Below are 21477 nucleotides of genomic sequence, written 5' to 3' on the forward strand. Positions count from 1 at the left end.
AACTCATCCAACAGGTTTTGAGCTAATTCACAAAAATTCCAATCAAGTCAGCTTTATTAGAAAGGGTTTTTTATTAGATGCTTGCTCAAAGCACCAGAGCCATGGACTTAGAGGGGAACGGTGGAACTTGTCTTACCATTAGGCCAAAAGTTGTGATCATTGTGCCACGAGGCCCTGCACTGTGGACTAACTGACAGCAGCAATGACAATCACCAGTGTCCCATTATTGTGGTAGAATAAATGTCTGAGGAGTCCATGGTATTTTCTGGACTTATCACAGTCAGTGTAGAACTTATTATACCATTGCTCTATCTGCTTGACATCCTCCTGATTGGATCCTCCCCAGCTCAGCAGAGCAGCGGAGCAGCAGTTACCTACAAAGGGTGTAAATCCCGTCACCTCCTGCGAGCCGCCAGCCTTTCACACGAACATCCCACTTCAGTGCATATGCTTAGTGAGCTCGTGTATGTGTGATCGGTTCAGCATGTGCTTAAAAAAGTGTTCAGTGGCACTTTGTCCACAGAGACAGATGGCGCCGCCTCCCTCTTGTGCCACCTATCCCTTCCCTTCTTTTCAAAAATACGTGGCTTTGATTTACATTCTCTTCCCATTAGCGAGTCTTTCTTTCGCTGCTCTTTTAATTGCTGCAGCGTTTTATGTCTCTCACCTCTTCCTCTTCTCCACGCACAAAGGCTTTTGGGTAGGAAATGATAAGAGAAGGTGTTGCTGCTTTTTTTGTGGTGTTGCAGTAAAACTGCAGTGATATATGGCTATAGGCTTTGAATCAAGAGACAAAGCTTATCTTGTGCTGATCCACCTGAGGCTGGACCCAAGGGCAGGACTGGCCTCCCATCCAACATATATATACGTATGTGTTTCTTATAAGCTACCTTGAAAATCTCCAGAGATATCTCTGTTTATGTTGCTGGTTTCGCATGATATGAACATTTTAAAACCACAATAAACAATGATCTTTGCTTTTTTTTATTTTTTTTTACCCCCATTTAGGTTTTTATTGCTTCTCTTGTAACACATACTGGGATTTCTTTCAAAGCTCATGCTACCAGGGAAAGAAAATAGCCAATACAAATATATGGCTCTTATCAAACAGTAGCTTAAGAATCCTGTGTTTCACCCGGGGCCAGCACTCAAAGATTCACACACCTTGCATTATCTCACAAAAATAGGGCATATGGTCTTATTTGATGTGCCAACATTCAAAAAGCGGCATTATGCTGTTGCTCTCATACGACAGCAGAGGCTGAATTTGTTAAACATGCCCTTACTTCAAGACAGATATGGAGCTGATAATAGCTGTAAGCAAGGCTTCAAATGATGGAGATATTTTGGGGCAGATTGAGCAAAAAACTGGGCTAATATGATGCGTGCATTCACATCTCAGATGTACACAACAGGGCAAGTCCCTCGATCACCGGCATGTGTTGGATTTGCTTTTGTTCATGATCATAAAGTGAGGAATGGTTTATGTTTATTAGAAGCGAGAGGGTGGCTCAGTTGTGACGGAGTTGTATTGATCCTCCATCAACATCCCACGTGCTAAATCCCCATGTTGACAGCTGTGATTGAACACTTAACAGATATTTGCCTGTGGGTTGTGTATGACAGTTCAAGGAAAAATCTGTGGTCAAAATGGTCAACCATGCTTCTGTCCTGCTTTCAGGTCTTGATGATAGAGACGAGGTTGATGGCCCAGGTCGGACATTTGGCCAAAACCATATTGCTCATATGGGATTTTTGCACTGTATTGACCTAACATTGTAGTTCTGATTCTCCATAGTTTTCTCCATTAACTATTGTCGTCCATGTCTATACTGTACATACAAGTCCTGTTGTCAGTCAGCCTTATAGATATTCCTTCTCTGTTGTTCTTTCTGTGGTTCTAAGGCTTTAAGGTTAAATTGTTCTGAACACAGCGTAGACTGTTAAGCACTTTAAGGTAAATGGTTTTTGACTGACTGACTTCAATCCATCTAGTAGTGGGTCCAACATAGTCAAAACGCACGCATGTTCAGAATTATATTAATTTACACTAGTTAGACACCGCAGAGAAGTGTAGTGACTGCAGTACACATGTAATAAGGTTAGAATAAAAGGAAAATACCAGTATGTTGGCAGCACACTAAGTGAATGCATGTTCATTATTTCTTGAAACAATTAAGACTTAAATTGAATTGCCATCTTGAAAAACTCTACTGTAGACTGATGCTGGTGACAACCATTTGTCTCCCGCTGTGCCAATAGATTACTTCACTCTGAATGCAGCCAGGTAGATCAGAAGTGTGAAATGCAAATAGAAATGCCAACAAACCAGCTGAGCGTCCGCCTGAGGCTGTACACTAATTGTTTACAGCGACATTAATGCAGTTGTGTGTGTACAAATGTCTCAGTTTTGTTATACGTACCTGTGCGCACGAGTAATTTTTGTATAAAAGGGGCAGGCACCTGGCAGGATGCTTTTATTGTATCTAACACGGTGACCTTAAACATGCATGTGGCAATGGTGTGTGTTCTTACACAGAGCCGGACATGTTAGCCAGAAAAAATAAATCTGTTTCGAACATTAATTTGTGAGGTTTACGATTTTTTTTTCTTTTTTCTTTTAAACTGTTGGGAACTCATAAACCGCATTTTCAAACAGAAGTAAGTTATGAAGCCCCCGGCGGTGGAAGATTTCTAAAACTTCATTTATAATCGACCATCCTGCTGACTTTGTGCCGACATTTATGATTGCTAGCAGGACCATTATCTACTTCTACAGAGAGATATAAACTTAATGGCTTGGCATAATCTCATTTTCTACTTCATTATTAATCTGTTCCTCGGCAGCTGTTGTAAGGAAGTGAAATCTGTTCAGAATGAATGGTTTTATCACATTTGTTGCAGTCACTGTGCAGGCTGTCCATGCCGTCACTGGCTAATGCTGAGAACACAGGTGTACCATGACCACTGTAAATAATAGTGAATTATTTTTACTATTATTAAAGTTAAAAACAAATCATATCAATACTTTGGATCTTCCAGTCAAAGATAAAAAACAATTTAAGTACTGAATCAGGTGGACTTTAATGATGTAAACAAGCAGCTGATTTCCCATTGTGTAGCATGAAATTTGGAAATGTATGAAATATTGCCCAAAATTATTATATGAGAATATGTGAGCTCCAATACGAACTCTTTGGATTATGCCATCCGCGCACAGACTGCAGCTGTAGGAGAGACGTTTTGGGAAAGCAGTAAATCCCCACTAGATGAGGTGTAATGAGGGAGTGCTGGGCGGTGATCCCCTCTGCCTGGGCTTAATATGGTAATACCTGCCCCCACAACGCCCTGACCGTCGACAGAGAGCACAACCAGGATTTACTCTCTTTATTACCTCGGCTCAGAGCATTTAATTTCCTGGGCATTTGGGTGGGTTAGTGGTACAAGCAGGCGGGTGTCAGGACTGGCAATCACTCAGGGTGATTCTAGCAGACAGTGACATACTGAGAGGGAGCGAGAGACCAATCCTTTGTTTGCTACGATGAAGCCACAGCTGGTCTGGGTTGAGAAACCTGATGTGTGCTACACATGAGCGTTGAATATGAATGTGTAGGCGTCCCCGTGTTTCTGTGGGCATTGTAAGGTACATTCAGGCACAGCCATTACTTTGCTGAGAGGCCCACAGGAGCTGATAAACACGACTTTCACCTCATTAATAATTAACTTAGTATCCACACTGGTTTTAATCACGATCTCATTTTCATTGTGCTGCATTCATTATGGAGGATTGGGGAAAACACTGAGCTCAACACTATGAAGCAAGTTGCTTGTATTTGCACTATGGGAGGTCCACTTTTCAGTCATCAAACAAACCAGTGACATAATAATAATGATTATTATCCTTTATTGATAGCTCATGATGGACATTTTCTCTATATTTATCCCTTCGTACACACATAAAGTGTAATGAGCACACTCAGAGAAGTGGGTATCTACATATGCAGTGCTCTGAGGGCGGTTTAGGGGGTCAGGTGCATGGATTTAGAGGGGTTTCCAACCAGTAACCTTGCGATCCCAACTCTATCTACGGTCACAATGTGCAGCAAGGAGGACTTGTATCTTGGAGAGGTTTTGTCACTCATTCAAGGCTCTTCAGTTTTGAGAGACTGGTGGGGAGGCAGGTTTGCATTTGGAACATCTGTGGGTGCTGCCCACCTGAAACTCACATGACTAGAGTCTATTAACATTTTAGCCAGGGAAGCCAGATGGTTTGAAAGAGGATTAAAGGATGTCAAATGGGATAACCCATTTCTAAACGGGGGAGGTGGACTGCAATATAATAATAATCAATTTACATCGGTCTTAATGTCTCTCCTCTAAAAGTCTCACCCCTCTTCATACCTTGAGTTCAGTCTGGAGTCTCTGGGCAGCAATTGCAGTAGCAGGTTGACAGCAGACCCTAGTCGTGTGAGTTTCACGTGGGCAACACCCACAGATGGTCTAATGTAAACTCCAACTCCTGATCAGTCTTTCAAAACACAAGTGGCGAAGTCCAGTTGCCCTTGTTTGAGCTTGATTTTTGTATAAACGTGTGTGTGTGTGTGTTTTATATGGAAGTATATTGTAATTACAGTTTATATGACGTGTTAGTACACCTCACATGGCCATTATTAACGAGCTGTGTGGGCTGTAAAATGAAACCATGCCTTGGTCACTCCTGTTTCTCTACTTACTGTGCAAAGTATGAGGCCTGTAAATTAAGACAGTGCCCTTTTAAATAATAAAACAAATGTTAGTTATTTTCACTTCATTATTATAAGCCATGGAGGCAGACATAACACACAGCTAAGCCATTTTGAAATAATACAATTTCTTATTTACTTGGGACATGCTGTATGCTCCTGACATGGTAATTATGTTTAACAAGCACACAGTCATATTGTCCTTATGAAATGCGGTGATACATGCACAAGTGTATTCATGTCTCTTTATAATGCAGGTTGCGTTTAAATATGCAGATCTCAAATACATATTAATGTGTGATAAAAACAGTCAGCCATCTCCGTAGGCTCAATATAGGAAGTCACTTGCTGTTTTAAAACATATTGCTGCAGTGAGGGTGTTACGATAGAAGAGCATGCTTTCTTTTGGACGTGTCACATTTACGATGCAAATCTCACAGGTTTTATAGTGGGCTGCTGTATTAATTTACAGGAGATGGTGAAAGAGTTCAAGATTTCCTGTGACTGTTTCACATCAGTATTTCTTGAAAAAAGCGCAATGACATAGATAAGCTGTATGTTGCCGGTGGTATTTGCAGTCTTATCTTTGGAGCAGAGTCCCAGCCCTCCAAGCCTCCAGCCTCTCTCCTCAGTCATGTTCTCAGTGGAGAGGAAGGATATACCCCACTTCCTAAAGCTCCACCCTGGCCTGTGCTCTGCAGAGGAAAACGGAGAACATAAAATGAAGGGCTAAGGAACACTTAGGGGTTAACCTTTAGGACAGGAACAGGCACAAAAACATGGTGGCCTCTTCGTAAGACCTCAGGATTGTTTATGTTGCATGCTCTCACCAACGTGGCTTTGAGTTTTGTATCTTTGATCAAATCTTTTTCGATTTACTTAATTTGATTACGTCAAACAAAACCTTTCAGAAATAAAAAGGTCAGAGGAAATTTCTGAAGCAGTGTTCATTTGTTGCCCAAATGAGATCAGCAGTGACTCAGTGCTCCATCTTTTACTGGATCAATGGGAGGACACTGATGGAAAAGGAAAAGCACATTCCACGCAACTGACACATATTAAGGTCCTATGGTGAAATCAGGGTGACTCTTAATGTGATCACAGGGGGATTTAGACTGACAAAGTCCTGCTGGAAAGGTGCACCTCTACTGATGGATAAAGCACACTTGACAATGAATCTTAAAAGCAGAAAAGAGAAAAGTAGGAGATTCCTGTTTGATATGTTCCCTCTGTCACTTTCTACATCCTTCTTGGATGGAAAATCAGAGCCTTGAAGTATCTGTTGTTTGCCACGTCATTTCACAACGCAGTGCGGAAACCATTGCATAACTGCTGAAAGACTGGATGTTGTGTCCACTATGTTACAATGACGGGACATTAGTGATGGAGGAACGGTAGACATGGCTGAGCAGGAAGCATGCTGAGGAGGACAGGAAAAAGGAAGAGCAAGCAGGAATAAATGCTGTTGAAATAGCACAGGGAAATTTCCTTTAACTGTTTTAAGGCTGTCCTCTAAGTAATTTGTCTGCTGTCCTGAAAGGCACAGAAAGCAAGCCTCTCCCAAAGATCTGATAGTCAGAATATGTATATTGCTATTAACACTACTCTCATATACCACTGTCCATATACACAGATCAGGCATAACATTATGACCACCTACGCAATTTTGTTAAGGTCTACCTTGTGCCTCCAAAACAGTTGTGGCTCATCAGAGAATGGACATGAGCCTTCTGAGGGTGTCCTGGGATCTCTGGCCAAAGGATGTTGTTAGTGGAGGCCTTTGGGTCCTATGGGTTGAGGGGAGGGGCCTCTGTGGATCATCCCACAGATAGTTTGGGATCTAGGGAATTTTTGTGTGTGTGCTTGTGTCAGGCTGCATCCTGCTGGGGATGGCTGCTGCCATCAAGTAGTGTCATTGCTATGGGGTGGGGGTGCCTTGCCTGGTCTGGTCTAGGTGGGTGCTACATGTCTAAGTAACATCCACATGAATGCCAGGTCCAAATGTTTCCCAGCAGAACATTGGATTGTCACAAGATGGTCAATGTTACTTCTGTCAGTAGTTTTGTGGCTGATCGGTGGACAATGGACTCATGTGTCCATAGGAAGATGCTGCTTTTTCGGCTGTATGGTCTGAGCTATTTACATAACCAAGTCCTAATGTCAAAACTAGTGGGAATAGTAATAACACGCAGAAAAACAGTTACAGTATGAGTTAGGCAAACAATTCCAGTTCTTTCAGCCTTATAGCTGAGCTGATTCCTTCTGGTGCACACTCTAGATTTGGTCATAGACGACAGAAGACACTGTTAATTGTCAAAGAAAAAACAAACGAAATAATGTGATGCTTGTGGGGGTTATATGAATGTTTCCCCCATAGTTAAAGCTAGAATAGCAGCTTTCTGTCAGCTGTTTTGTATTATTATCAGTCGTCATTGTCTGTTTCACTCATCACTGTTTTCTTTTCTTTTCTCCTCTTTCTTTTTCTGCTTCAGAGAGATAGCTTCTATTCATTTTGAACTGGGCTCTGCTGTTATACTCTAGAAGTTAAGTATGACAGCAGAGCCCAGTTCAAAATGAAGCTTCATGCACGAGACATGCAATAGGGCTAAGTGCACAGAGTTGTGTCAGGTTGGGGCCCTTAAGAGAGGACTTCTACTGTATAAGACATGACCTACACATGACAGGCAGAGATACATAAAGTATGACAATCAGATCAAAACAGGGGTCAGCATGTAATCAAATCACGTAGTTCTTCAGTTGCTACGGGTTAAGGTTTCCCAAAGCAAGCCTTTCTTTATCCTCCGGGTCCTGAAACCTGTAGAGTGACATGGCAAATGAAATTGATGTGCCATGACTTGTGCTATTTGATTGCACTGTGTAATGACAACAATAACAGTTGCTAAGTTGGGTGTGGGGAGACCCAGCAAAGTTGGTTATACACATGAGTTTGGCCTGATTTGCATCACACATCTTCGAGAGGTGTACTTGTGGAAATGAAAGGGGATAGATTATACCTGCATGGAGCTATTAGCTTGTCTTAGCACAAAGATTTGAGATTGAGATATGGTTTTGATAAAAACATAATCTCACCAGAACCCCAGCTCACTAATTAACACATTGTTTGTAGTTCACTTTCTGTTCCTGCCAGCTTACAGTTTTTGTGGAGAGCTAATTATCAGCTGACTGATGCTTTCTATTTACAGCTCAGGCGTAAGAGTGGTTTATGTGGTGAAAGGTATTCCTTAGCTATTCCTTTAAAGTTAAATGAAACACTCAGTAAATAATGAATATACATTAATGTGAATTCTAACTCTAGGATAGGGACTTGAACCTTGATGGGACAAACTAGTCAGTGTGTTGGCCTCATGCCATTTAGTGCAGCGGTCTCATTCACTTTAAAGTCACCACATCTACTGCTTCAAATCTTCAGCTTTTCCTCCATCACAGGAATAACTCTCAGGGATCAAACAGCAGAGAAATAAAATTACATGCTGCAAGGTCACTACAAGTACCCCACCCTGTGGGCAGGAAGTGCTAAGCACACATCGTCCGTGGGCTCTGCCCACCAGCAACAGGAAGAACAAAGTGCAAACCAGCAATGATTCCACACCCCTCCATCTTCCTACTCAAAGAAGATGGATTGTGTTGTTGAACACCTTGGTGATGTTGCAGCCACCCCGGTCTGGCAACTTTACTTTCAGACAATGGTGACAACAACATTGGTAGCCTAGGAACAGCCTAGTTACAGTTGCCATGACACATTTTCAAAAATAATCTATGTAGATGTGGCAATGTGGAAATAAAGAACACATGAAATACACATTTCCTCTTGTTTTAATGGTTGAAAGTGGCAGAAATTCCAGACACAGACAGTTTTCTTTGCCCATCAGGTAAAATGAATTTTAGATTGAATCTGTAGCTTTCATGCTGTGTGTCTTTCCTCTTTTTCTGACAAACTGAAGAAATCCACACAAACCGAAATCCATCAAACCAACCACCAAAGCAGCATGGATGCATTTTCACGGAAAATAATATCTAATTAAAGAGCTTCTTGGCGACAGTAAAGTGAATACACTCCAGGCAATTTCAGTCAAAGGTAAACACATCCATCACATATTAAATCATTTCTTAACGACATCACATGCAGCACATTTCCAGGTTGCATTTCTTACTTTAATACAGAAAAAGGGAAGTGTGTTTTCCTGGAAATTTATTCAGAGGAAGCATTTGGGTGTAGTTCAGCACACTTTGATGTCATAAACGGATGAACATAACTTATGTGTGCTCACACATTCACACACCTACACATGCTAGCATCATATGGGAAGACAACACTGTTTTGTGGAGTGTATATATAAAGTCTAATTACATTGGTGAGAGGTGGCAATAAATCACGGGAGTCGTAATCAAAGCACTGCAACAGAGAGAGTCATCAATCACTTACTACAGCACAACACAACATCAGCCTGTAGCTTCTCTGTGTCTTCTGACTGGCTGGCAGCCATGCTCTGTGCTGAACACAGGCCATATCGCTGTGACACATTATCATTAGCACAATCAACACCACTTTGGACGTCCTGCCAGAAAGCCATCAAATGGGAAATGAATATTGAGATATATGAGGTCGTGGAGCCATGATTTCCATGTCAATGCACATGAAGGAGAAAACAAGATTCCCTCTTTCTGTTTGAGCTGGACCACAAGCAGCTCCTCTGTGGTTCTTCATCCTACCATGCCCTGCTATGATCCAGTAATAGTCCGTATAAGTGTGGACTTCAGTCTTCACAGGCACGTTAACTGCAGTCGGCTGTGATGGATGGCAGAGCGCTGGGTCACCTCAAAGGCACGGTAGTGACATTCAGAACATCCCAGCTTAAGGTAGGGAAATGACAGATGGCATTTCAATGGAATCTATAAAAATGTGTCAGCACGGTAAGATTTTGACTTCTAGTCTTCTGCTGCCCTACTTTCCAAACAGTGTATGTTTCAGCAGCTTTAAAAACCCTCAAAATAATATCAGAGAAAAAACCAACAGAACTTAAATCTGAAGAGTTGGATACGGTCGTTGCTACAAAGGGGCCCATGAGCAATACTCCCATGGTAATACCATTTTCAAGTGTCTTCTCGATCACATTTTTCTAATGAAATTCTATCACATCACTCTGCTGTCTAACATGAAAGCATAGCTGAGGTTAAATGAAAGGGGACAAGACAGACAGCACGGATAGAGAGAGAGGAGGGCTGAGACGGTGGGCAGTCAGCTATGAAGGACATGGCCACAGCAGTTATTTTTAGTTATCAGTTTCAGAGGCTGTCATTCGGAACATCTCATTAAAATCAGAGGGGGAAAAAAAACATTCAAATCACAGAAAGTGAAAAAAATAACCTTTATGTCCTGCTGGACAGACACACACAGTATCTTAGTGTCAAATAATTTGAGCTCATGAACCTGTCACTTATCAGTGCATACATTAAAAGATTTTTGGTGACCTCTGCAGAAGATACCTACTCCACATTTGTTTAAATATTAGAGGGGCTGTGGACAAACGGATTAATGATGTTCATGTGTCCACAGACACTCTTAAAATGCACAGGAGCCCATCCAAGGTTTATTAATCATTCTGTAATGAGAAATTAAACACAGGGATTCATTAACACAATGTGGACACTGTAAATCAGATACTTGAGGGAGACATCCTCCCTGGTAAAGTCATTAAACATAATAACAGGATCTCAATTTCATGTCTTATTCATGCTCAGTGCCTCGTATGACAATGAAAACAACACATTTAATAGTTTCTACATAGTTTGATTTTGATGCTGTAACAGAAATAATAATATGCAATAACAGAAGGTGGACGTCTCTTTCTGTATTGTAGGTCTGAATTTATGATCCAGTTAGCTTCTTCAGGTCAGTGAGGACAATCTGATTAATTCCTCAGGTTTATTCAACACCAACGGGCCATTACTCTGTCCCTGACTCACACAGACTGTTAACTGGGTTTTAGATAATTGCTAAAGTTATAGCGCTGAAGCAGTCTGAGCAGAGCAATTATCAAGTAATTACTAGTATAGTCCACTGTTTAAATCTCTTTGCTATTATGCTATTATTAAACTATAGTGCCCTACACTGATTACGAAAGGCAGATCTCAATATGCAGTGTGACAATATTTGGACAACTGTGTTAAATACATTTCTTGACAGCTGGCTTTTGTGAAATGCATGTATGTATGCAGGTAGATATTCAGAAGAGGCCCAAGTTATTCTATTTAAAAAAAAATAATATTGAAATAAGTTGAACATAATAAATAACTGCCACTATTCTGTGTTCCATACTCAGTGGCACAGATGGATGGAAACACATTATTATAAATAATACAACAATACAATACAACAAACACAAATGACCTGCAGCTGAGACACAGCTCTCTGAAACTGGGCTGAACCGATTCTAGGCAGCCTCATCTGCCCAAAAGACCTTTTTCCAGAAACATTGTGACTTCTCAATATGCATTTCAGAAAACCCCATTTTCTTTTTCCTTTTTTTCTTTTTTCTTTTTTTTTTTTTTGTCTTGTGTGTGTTTCACATCCTGGGATTTTGGCTATGGCCTCATAGGTTTAAACATCCTGGTGACAGAAACATCAGATCACTGGAGATGGTTTGTGTTTTTTCCTCGACTATGCTTGGCAATGAGCCCTGCTGTAGTTTTTTTTTTTTCTGATCTTTTCAGGAGACTCTTTTCTCTGGTCCATGTTCAATGTGGTGAACATACTAATACCAAACAATAATCAACAAAGATTACTTTTCTCAATTTATAAAAGACTGAATAACAAATTATCAGACAGACAATGCATGAGGTATCAGCTCCCTTTACTGCTCATGTGCATCATTATATGGCAGACCAACGCCAAGCGAGTAAGCAAAGAAGTTTTAAATTCTACAATTTCAGTAGAAATGCAGAAACCTCGTGCTTTTATGAGGTGAAAGAGCAGCGATAGATAGGGCTGTTGTCAGCACTCAACAGCTTCAGAGCCTTACAGACACGAGGTGTAAACAAATACCACCATCTGTTGGATCTTTGGTGTAATTGCAGTTTTGCAATGAAAAGTTTACAATGCTGCCTTCATGACTGTGGTAATATGGATATTCATCTTAAATAATAGAGCCACTGGCTAATACACCGTCTATCCTCTACAACCTCTATTGCACAACACAATCGTTTTTCTATTCAACTGTTAAACAGCATCTAAAGTTGGTCTTGGAAATACATTATTGATACTAACATCCAAGAGAATTTGCATTTACTACTGCGAACATGGACATTTGAAGTTACCCAAACATGGCGGAGACGGACGAGCCGTAAGTAGCTGCCGAAGGAACAAGCAAGAAACCCGGAAAGATGCTTTCAAATCTCATTAACCTACGAAAGCACAGCATGAACCAACCTTCTTTTATTCTCTCTTTTTAGGGAGAAGAAAAGAAGCAGAGTAGTGGAGCTGACTGAGAAGTTAGTGATCAGTTGGTAGAACTGGCGGAAGGTTTGAGGTTACTTGACAGGAGGAAGGGTTACGTTAGCTAGAGAACAAAGCTAGGTTAATGCTAGTTGCAACCAAAGCATATGCTTTGCCAGTTTACAGGAAAACGTCCTGGCTAGCTGAGCACAAGTAGCTAAAAAGTCTATACAGTGAATATTTCGTTTTATTAATTACCACTGTGCTGAGTCAGAGGTCTTCTGTAACCTCTCACTGTTGACATGTTAGCTATTCGCCTAGCATAGCTACCCGGAGCTGTCCAGTCAGGAGAGGTGATAACTCGAAATTTAGGGCGTCAGAAAGTTTAGTTTTACTCAATTTTAATAAAGCTGGTGGAAAAAAAAAAAAGGAGAACTCGAGCTGGCATAAAGCATACATTATACATCGCCTATGTAGTTTCGTTAAACTTCCTCAAAAGTTACTGCATGTTCTGCTGTGAACTCTTAAGGAGTAGCCTACCTGTGTGAAAAACAATCACGCCACTTAGTTTAGGCTTTCTCTGATTTCATTTTTGCATGATCTCAGCTGACAAGAGACGATTGTGCAATATCAAACCATACCACCGTCATGCATGCAATTTACCATTTAATACACGCTGTAGATGACACATCCTAAAAGTACGTTTTTTTTCTTCAGGATGGTGGTGGATGGAGGCTCCTGTGAGTGGGAGGGCCGGTGGAACCATGTCAAAAAGTTTCTGGAAAGATCGGGTCCATTCACACATCCTGACTTTGAACCAAGCACAGAGGTAACAATGTCAGCCAGAGGTGTGATGCCACTTTGTGTCGTCTTGCTCATTTCTCTGGCTCATGACATCTTTATCATCTCTCAACACAGTCCTTGCAGTTTATGTTAGACACCTGCAAAATCCTGGTCATTGGTGCTGGAGGTCTGGGATGTGAGCTGCTGAAAGACTTGGTATAATCACTGTTGTTATGATCATTTAGACGGAATCATTTGTATTTTTTTTATTCATGTCCAACATTTTTATTCATTTTTTTTTTTTTACTTTACTTGTGAGTCAGGCTTTATCAGGCTTTCGCCACATTCATGTTGTTGACATGGACACCATTGATGTATCTAACCTGAATCGGCAGTTCCTCTTCAGGTCAGTAGACGTATGTAATATTCTCTGTAAATGTCTGACCTGTATTATGTGAAATAAGCCAATCTGTTCTTCCAATATGCGTGTCGTTTTCAACAGGCCAAAAGATGTAGGTCGGCCCAAGGCGAATGTTGCTGCTGATTTTATCAACAGCCGCATACCTGGATGCTGTGTAGTCCCGTATCCTTTTGATTTTACCGACACTGGAAGATTATGGTTACCTATATGCATAAACTATAATCCACATATCAGAAATCCCAGTTTAAGGGTGTACACATAGGCCCCTCACACACCTCAGATTAATGTGTGTCTTGGGTAATCTGATGCAGGTGTGGGCACATCGAAGATATAAGGTGTATTGTGTGCTTATTTTCTTCATCACAGCCGTCAGGATGTTTTTATTTTAGGATACTGTTAATAAATAATTGTTTCTGTCATATCAAATTTTGTCAGGTGTGAACTGACGTACTTATATTTGTCCACTTATTATCAGATCACCCAAGATGCATGTTAATACCAAGTGTGAACAGGCCCTATGCACCATACTTAATTCTGTGGCTGAAAAAGCAAATACACATCCCGACAAGACTTTTCCTTAATGTTTTGTGCAGACATTTTAAGAAAATTCAAGACTTAGATGAATCATTCTACAGACGTAAGTAACTAACCCAGCCCTCCTCACGCCTGGTAGGATTCACTCACTTAACAGTTTAGTTTGATGCACAATGCGTAGTTTATTGAGACTGGAAGCCAGCATGACTTCCCCTGCTTACAAAATCATTGCAGTGGAAAGTGGATCTCCAGTGGGAACTGATTATCAAATTTAATGGGCGTTTAGATGGGCTTTATGCAGTGATGGACAGAGGAGTAAGAGTCATACATGTCATCTGAACGCAGTGGGGTTAAATTTGTTTGCTCTGACTGCTTGCAATGTTTCAATATTTTATCATCAGGAAGATGAATATATTAAAACCTGATTTTCAATTTTAATTGTGTCTTTGTCTAGAATTCCATATAATAGTCTGTGGGCTTGACTCTGTAGTTGCCAGGAGGTGGATGAATGGCATGTTGGTAAGTTATTCTCCTCATTGAAATCTTTTAACACAGTCATTTTCTCAGCACTGTAGCCACATTTTTTTTCTGCTAAGTTTTTTGTCTAATTCATACAGTTATAACCATAAAGCTGAAAGATAATAGCTAAGAAACATGTCTTAAATGGAATCTTTCTGTCTTTCTGTGCAGCTATCATTGCTGCTATATGAAGATGGTGTCTTGGATCCAGGGTCTATTATTCCTCTAATTGATGGAGGGACTGAAGGCTTCAAAGGCAATGCTAGAGTCATTCTTCCTGGCATGACAGCCTGCATTGATTGCACCCTTGAGCTGTATCCTCCTCAGGTGAGGTTGCATATTTTTGTGTAAAATAATGTGCAGCTAAAACTTAATCATCTTACAAAGGCAGATCCTGGTCATTGGGTGCCAGCTAAAATCCACCTGTCTTTGTAGATCAACTTCCCCATGTGTACAATAGCCTCAATGCCTCGTTTGCCAGAACATTGCATTGAATATGCACGAATGCTGCTGTGGCCCAAAGAGAAACCGTTTGGAGGTAAAAGAAATTCACATTTACTATTTGCCATATTGTCTTTGCTCAGGATGATCATGAAGTATGACTTGAGGCCAGCGCATGACTTACAGTACAAAAAAAGTACATTTTATTCTTATTTAATATTATTGTTTTTCTATGTGGGTACTTTGAACATGTATAGATGGTGTAGTCCTGGATGGAGACGACCCAGAGCACATCCAGTGGGTGTACCAGAGATCTCTGGAGAGGGCAGCAGAGTTTAACATAACAGGAGTCACATATAGACTAACACAAGGTAAGCATACAAAGCATATCTGTTGCCACTAGAATATTGTGACTTTCATTACAGCTCATCTTGGAGATAAGCCAAGGCACATAAAGCAAAGCAAGCTGTTGTCTGAGCTATTTTGAAACCCCTTATCTAAGAGTGTGTCTGTAACTTAATTTCCTTCTTTGCAGCAAAGGTAGAACAATGCAGCAAATGTTTGGTTGATGTTCAACAGCAAACTTGCGTGGTTGTGTTTTTCCTGCACAGCCTCCATTTTGATTCGTTAATTAGAAATAATACAAAAGCACATTTTCTGTATCCTCTCTAAATGTTACAGGTGTTGTTAAGAGGATAATCCCAGCTGTAGCATCTACAAATGCTGTCATTGCAGGTAAGGAGCAAAGTCTAAATAAATGTGAGATAAATGTTAGGGTGTTTTCAGTAGAGAACTATGAACCTGATGTCTTTATAAACCGTTATAAAAGTTAATCATTTCTGAAATAGTAGTGCATAAACAGATATGTGTAGCTGATTGTAATTGTTTTGTCCCCTGCTTCTGTGGATCCAGCTGCTTGCGCAACAGAGGTTTTCAAAATAGCATCAAGGTGAGTTTTCATTTGCTTGGAAGCAATGTTCCCTCTAATTTTTCATGTGTCTGGGCATACACAAAAACTCTGTGAGTACACTGTGGACCACTGTGAGCAACATCACACGTGCACACTGGGGCCACACACCAGTATCACACCTGTCCAAAACCTGAGATCATAGCAAGTTACATAGTTTATCAAAAGAATCCCATTATAGCAGTAATTTCCATTACTTTTAATATAAGTGATTTGGCCCACTTAACATAAAAAGGACAAAAATCTTGTTGTTCATGAGCTGTGTAGTATGTTATATGTCAGTGTGAGGGTCCTGCTCTTGTCTGGGTGAGGAAGAGTCCTGCTCTGGAAGAACTGACACATGTACACCTTTCAGAGATAAAATAAACCCTGTATTAAAAAAATATTAATATTAACAGATTAAAATAAATATCTTTCTTAAGCAGAAACCTGTCCTGCTTAACTTAAAAGTTTTTCTTTTTACCTATATATTATATTCATCTATTTATTGTGCATAGTGCTGTCTGTGATGTGTGTGTGTTGCTTGTATGTCTTTATGCCACTGTCAAAGACAATTTTCCATTTTATGTAAGTTTTATGGACATTAACGAAGTCTAAGTCTAACTGTATAAATGAATATAAAACAATAGAAAGCAGAACATTCCTCTTGTAATAGTGCAATAAGAAAAGTTCAAACAGAAAGTTTGAGGAAAAGTTGTAGCTTTGTTGTCTTCCGGTATCTTCTTCTCAAGCAACAGTACCTCGACCAATGAGATGAGCAGGATTCCCGCTGTCAGCTTATTGGTCACAGTTTACCGTAAATGTTCATATAAAGCGCCTTGTTACTCGTTAATTACATTGACATTTTACACGCTACTTTTGATTCTCACGGTAACACGGGACAAAGTGCGTCCTGTTTCAGCTCAATACGGGACGCGTACTTTTGTTTCTAAATACGGAACGATTCTGTTTTTCAAGGGAACGATTCTGTTTTTCAAGGGACTGTTGGCAACGCCAAGTTTTGCAGAGCAGACCTTTCTCTCTCAAAAAAGAAAAATCTTACCCAGTTTCACCGCTGGTTCTTCTGTTTGCACACACTCCGACAGCCATTCCATCTTAAAAGAACTACATTTAATGTTTACTTTGTCTTGGTGAGTGGATGCGCCACTGCCTTAACTCCGCCGCACTGTTACCCAGCTAACCTGCAAAACACCGGCGCCGCGGTGGATATGGGGGGGGCACGTACTGTCATGATTGGCAGCGTAAGTGAACCGCATCATATCATTGGCTGGACAGCTGTCACTCACTGAGTTACATTGCAAAATGGTACATAAACAAATAACAATTTACTTGTTTAATTTATTTACAGTTGATGTTGGATTTTTTTATGCGCTGCATTGATTTTCTTGTGCGCGGAGAACGTGCGAGCAGTGCGCGATTGCGCAAGCGCGCAGCTTAGAGGGAACATTGCTTGGAAGTCATATCCACTAAGATACACTAAAATGTATCGTTAACGTGACCTGTTTTACATGCAGTGCCTACATACCTCTCAATAACTACATGGTCTTCAATGATGTTGACGGCCTGTACACCTACACCTTTGAAGCAGAACGGAAGGTTTGTCCCTGATTTTCTCTTGCAAGTTGATGTTCGCTGCAGTGACTGAGGTGCTCGGTTGGATGAGGTTTGCTTGTGTCCGTTCTTGTTTCAGGAAAACTGTTCAGCCTGCAGCCAAGTACCTCTGGACCTGCACTTTTCTCCATCATCCAAACTCCAGGAAGTGTTGGACTACTTAACTCAGAGTGCCTCTCTGTAAGTTTGACTGACTTATTGTGATTTATTAATGGCCGCCCTACTTAAAAGTGGCAGTCTTGAAGATTTTAGTTTCTATAAATAAGTGATTCTGAATGGAATGGGGTAACACAATTGTGAGGGAGCCCGCGTCCTACTGAAATTACTGCAGTATTTATATATTTTCATTGTTATGAACTCTCTGTGGAAACATTTGTGGAAAAATGTATGTATTAAGTTACTGCTAATGTAATCTCTATAAACAGATATTTGGATGTGAATGCAGAATGGTGAATCATCATCAGAAGAACAAACAATCCACTATCAAATAAGTATTTGATACACCGCCGATTTTGCAAGTTTCCCTCCTTATAAAGAATGGAGAGGTCTGTAATTTTCATCATAGGTACACTTCAACTGTGAGAGACAGAATCTAAAATAAAAATCCAGAAAATCACATTGTATGATTTTTAAATAATTAATTTGCATTATATTGCATGAAATAAGTATTTGATACACTATAAAAACAGAACTTAATATTTAGTACAGATCCAATTACAGAGATCAAACGTTTCCTATAGTTCTTGACCAGGTTTGCGTACACTGCAGCGGGGATTTTGGCCCACTCCTCCATACAGATCTCCTCCAGATCTTTCAGGTTTCGAGGCTGTAGCTGGGCAACACAGAGTTTCATCTCCCTCCAAAGATTTTCTATTGGGTTTAAGTCTAGAGACTGACTAGACCACTCCAGGACCTTGAAATGCTTCTTACGGAGCCACTCCTTAGTTGCCATGGCTGTGTGTTTCAGGTCATGGTCATGCTGGAAGACCCAGCCACGACCCATCTTCAATGCTCTTACTGAGGGAAGGAGGTTGTTGACCAAAATCTCGCAATATATGGCCCCATCCATCCTCTCCTCAATACAGTGCACTCGTCCTGGTCCTTTTGCAGAAAACTACCCCCAAAGCATTATGTTTCTACCCCCATGCTTCACAGCTGGGATGGTGTTCATGGGATTGTACTCATCCTTCTTTTTCCTCCAAACACGGCGAGTGGAGTTTATATCAAAAAGTTAACTTTTGGTTTCATCTGATCACATGACCTTGTCCCATGCCTCCTCTGGATCATCCAGATGGTCACTGGCAAACTTCAGACAGGCCTGGACATGTGCTGGCTTGAGCAGGAGGACCTTGCATGTGCTGCAGGATTTTAATCCATGGCAGCGTAGTGTGTTACTAATGGTAACCATTGAGACTGTGGTCCCAGCTCTCTTCAGGTCATAGACCAGGTCCTCCTTTGTAGTTCTGGGCGGATCCCTCACCTTTCTCATGATCATTGACACTCCACGAGGCGAGATCTTGCATGGAGCCCCAGTCCGAGGGAGACTGACAGTCATCTTGAGTCCCTTCCATTTTCTAATAATTGCACCAACAGTTGTTGCCTTCTCACCAAGCTGCTTGCCTATTGTCCTGTAGCCTATCCCAGCCATGTGCAGGTCTACAATTTTGTCTCTGGTGTCCTTAGACAGCTCTATGGTCTTGGCCATGGTGGAGCGGTTGGAGTGTGATCAATTATGTGTGTGGACAGGTGTCTTTTATATAGATAACGTGTTCAAACTGGTGCGATTAATACAGGTAACGAGTGGAGGATAGGAGGGCTTCTTAAAGACAAACTAACAGGTCTGTGAGAGCCCGAATCCATGCTGGTTGGTAGGTGATCAAATACTTATTTCATTCAATAAAATGCAAATTAATTATTTAAAAATCATACAATGTGATTTTCTGGATTTTTATTTTAGATTCTTTCTCTCACAGTTGAAGTGTACCTATGATGAAAATTACAGACCTCTCCATTCTTTATAAGGGGGGAAACTTGCAAAATCGGCAGTGTTTAAAATACTTATTTTCCCCACTGTATAAGAAATTTAACTCCAGCTACATGTTGCTCTTACATATATAGTATGTAGTAAAAATAAATAAATAAGGACAACGAGGAGAATATTTACAGTGTGGACAGGCTTGTTGTATACGTCCAAGGTAAAGTTTTGTGTGTGGGTGTGAGTGGGATAAGTAAGTGTATATCTATTTATACATGTTATGCATTCATGAGAAGTTAAGAAGAGCTGAGCAATTCAACTAATATGAGTATAATATTTTGTGATAGTGGGTGACTTTCTGTTGGTGGGGCTTCTCTGTGTCTGACTGTTAAGTTTTTATCAGAGTGATAAGAAAGAAGAAACGGCTCCTGCGTCTTGTTTTGGTGTGATTATTGTTCAGTAGTCACATATGCAGTGTGTTTTTCATAAAGCGTAGCCCGTACTGCTGTTGCTCTTTGGGAGCTGCAGACTTTTTGCTCATTTCTCAGTGAGGTAATGATAACCGACACTGTGCCCGGCTGTTTGCAGACTCATTCTGTGTGCAGCATAAAATCAGATCAGGGTTGACTTTATAATATCATCAATATTGTGTTTTGCTTCTGTCTGAATTGTGTGAAATGTTAAATCACACGTGCTCTTTTCAGCACATGTAACTCCCAGGTCTGAAATGTTTGGTACTGCCGCTTAAGTTCAGTTTTTAATCATTCTTGATTTACTTTTTGTTTCAACATGCAAAATTGTCAACCATTAACTTTTATAATTTACATTTTTAGACAAATGAAGTCACCTGCTGTAACAGCGACGGTGGAAGGAAAGAACAAAACTTTATATTTACAGGTAATTCACCTCTAATTTAGTATGGTTTTAAGTTCAGTCTCATGGTAATGTGAAGTGTGTCTTGATGAAACTGGGGAAATTTTGGCTTGAGCTTGAGCTTTTTTTTTTTTTTTTTTTTTTTTTTTTTTTTATACAGTCAGTGGCTTCAATTGAACAGAGGACACGGCCAAATCTGTCCAAATCCCTGAAGGGTGAGGTGCTTTTTTTTTCTGACTATGCTTTCTGGAAATGGCACAGCTTACATTTATAATGGGTCAGACTGGTCATATGCTTACTCACTTATGTTATGAACGTGTTTTTTCCAGAACTGGGGCTGAGTGACGGACAAGAGCTGGCAGTAGCTGATGTCACCACACCCCAGACCATGCTGTTCAGACTCTGCTTTACCTCATAAGACAAACTCACAAGCACTCCCATTCAAAAACTAGAAATGTTTACAGTGTATTCTGTCACCATGTCAATGGTTAGAAAACTAATATAACTGGTTAATGTACTCATTGAGTGAAGTGGATGTTTTGCACTGAAATGCCAAATCATAGTGCACACCTTGTCATGCTTTGGTGATATATTATTTGCAAATGTAAAGGATTTCTGCATTAATGCGTTACTTTCATTAAGTGTGTTCTGTTGAAACAGACAAGCAAGATGATCCTGTGCTCTTTGAGGGTTTGAATATTTATTTATTTCAACATAGATTTTAAGATGTTTTAGCCACATAAGTGGTAGTCAACAGACACTGATGATGATGTATGAACTGGAATAAAATGTTTTTCTTACAAAGTTTGTGTTTGCTTTATATATTTGTTGAGATGACGTAATTTAGGATAAATAGGATTGTATACGATCTACTTCACTTGTTTGTATGAGAATGGAAAACATAATTCAACATTCAGAACTATACTGATGAAATTTCACAGCAATTCTTACAGCTTTTCAGTCTTATCAGAATCAGCTTTAATGGCCAAGTATGTACACATACTAGGAATTTGACTCCGGCAACTTTGCTCTTTTGTACAGAAACAACTTAAATAAGTGAAAGAGAAATAAAATAAAATAAATCTCAATCTGTACACATAGAATAGTAATTAGTAGCGGCAGTGGAGAAACACTGGGGTGAAACTGTAGAGGAGTATA

At 40.3% G+C, this 21477-nt stretch overlaps 1 protein-coding gene across 2 annotated transcripts; it reads left to right on the top strand.

The window, feature by feature from the left end:
- Positions 1-12064: 12064 nt before the first annotated feature.
- On the top strand, positions 12065-21105 carry uba3 (ubiquitin-like modifier activating enzyme 3). Of its 2 annotated transcripts, XM_084543465.1 has the most exons (18): positions 12069-12103; positions 12213-12251; positions 12913-13024; positions 13114-13194; positions 13302-13384; positions 13481-13561; positions 13993-14036; positions 14388-14452; positions 14624-14779; positions 14888-14990; positions 15151-15264; positions 15575-15628; positions 15806-15842; positions 17375-17456; positions 17551-17651; positions 20280-20343; positions 20480-20534; positions 20649-21105. In XM_084543465.1, the coding sequence occupies exons 1-18, from the start codon at positions 12084-12086 to the stop codon at positions 20735-20737; spliced, it is 1380 nt and encodes a 459-aa protein (XP_084399591.1). In that variant the 5' UTR covers positions 12069-12083; the 3' UTR covers positions 20738-21105. The 2 variants fall into 2 exon arrangements, with proteins under 2 accessions (XP_084399592.1, XP_084399591.1); XM_084543466.1 differs by lacking the exon at positions 12213-12251 and having other exon boundaries at positions 12065-12103; positions 20649-21104.
- The last annotated feature ends 372 nt before the right edge of the window (positions 21106-21477 follow it).

Source organism: Chelon labrosus, assembly GCF_963514085.1.
Source record: "Chelon labrosus genome assembly, chromosome: 4".
Classification (NCBI taxonomy): Eukaryota; Metazoa; Chordata; class Actinopteri; order Mugiliformes; family Mugilidae; genus Chelon; species Chelon labrosus.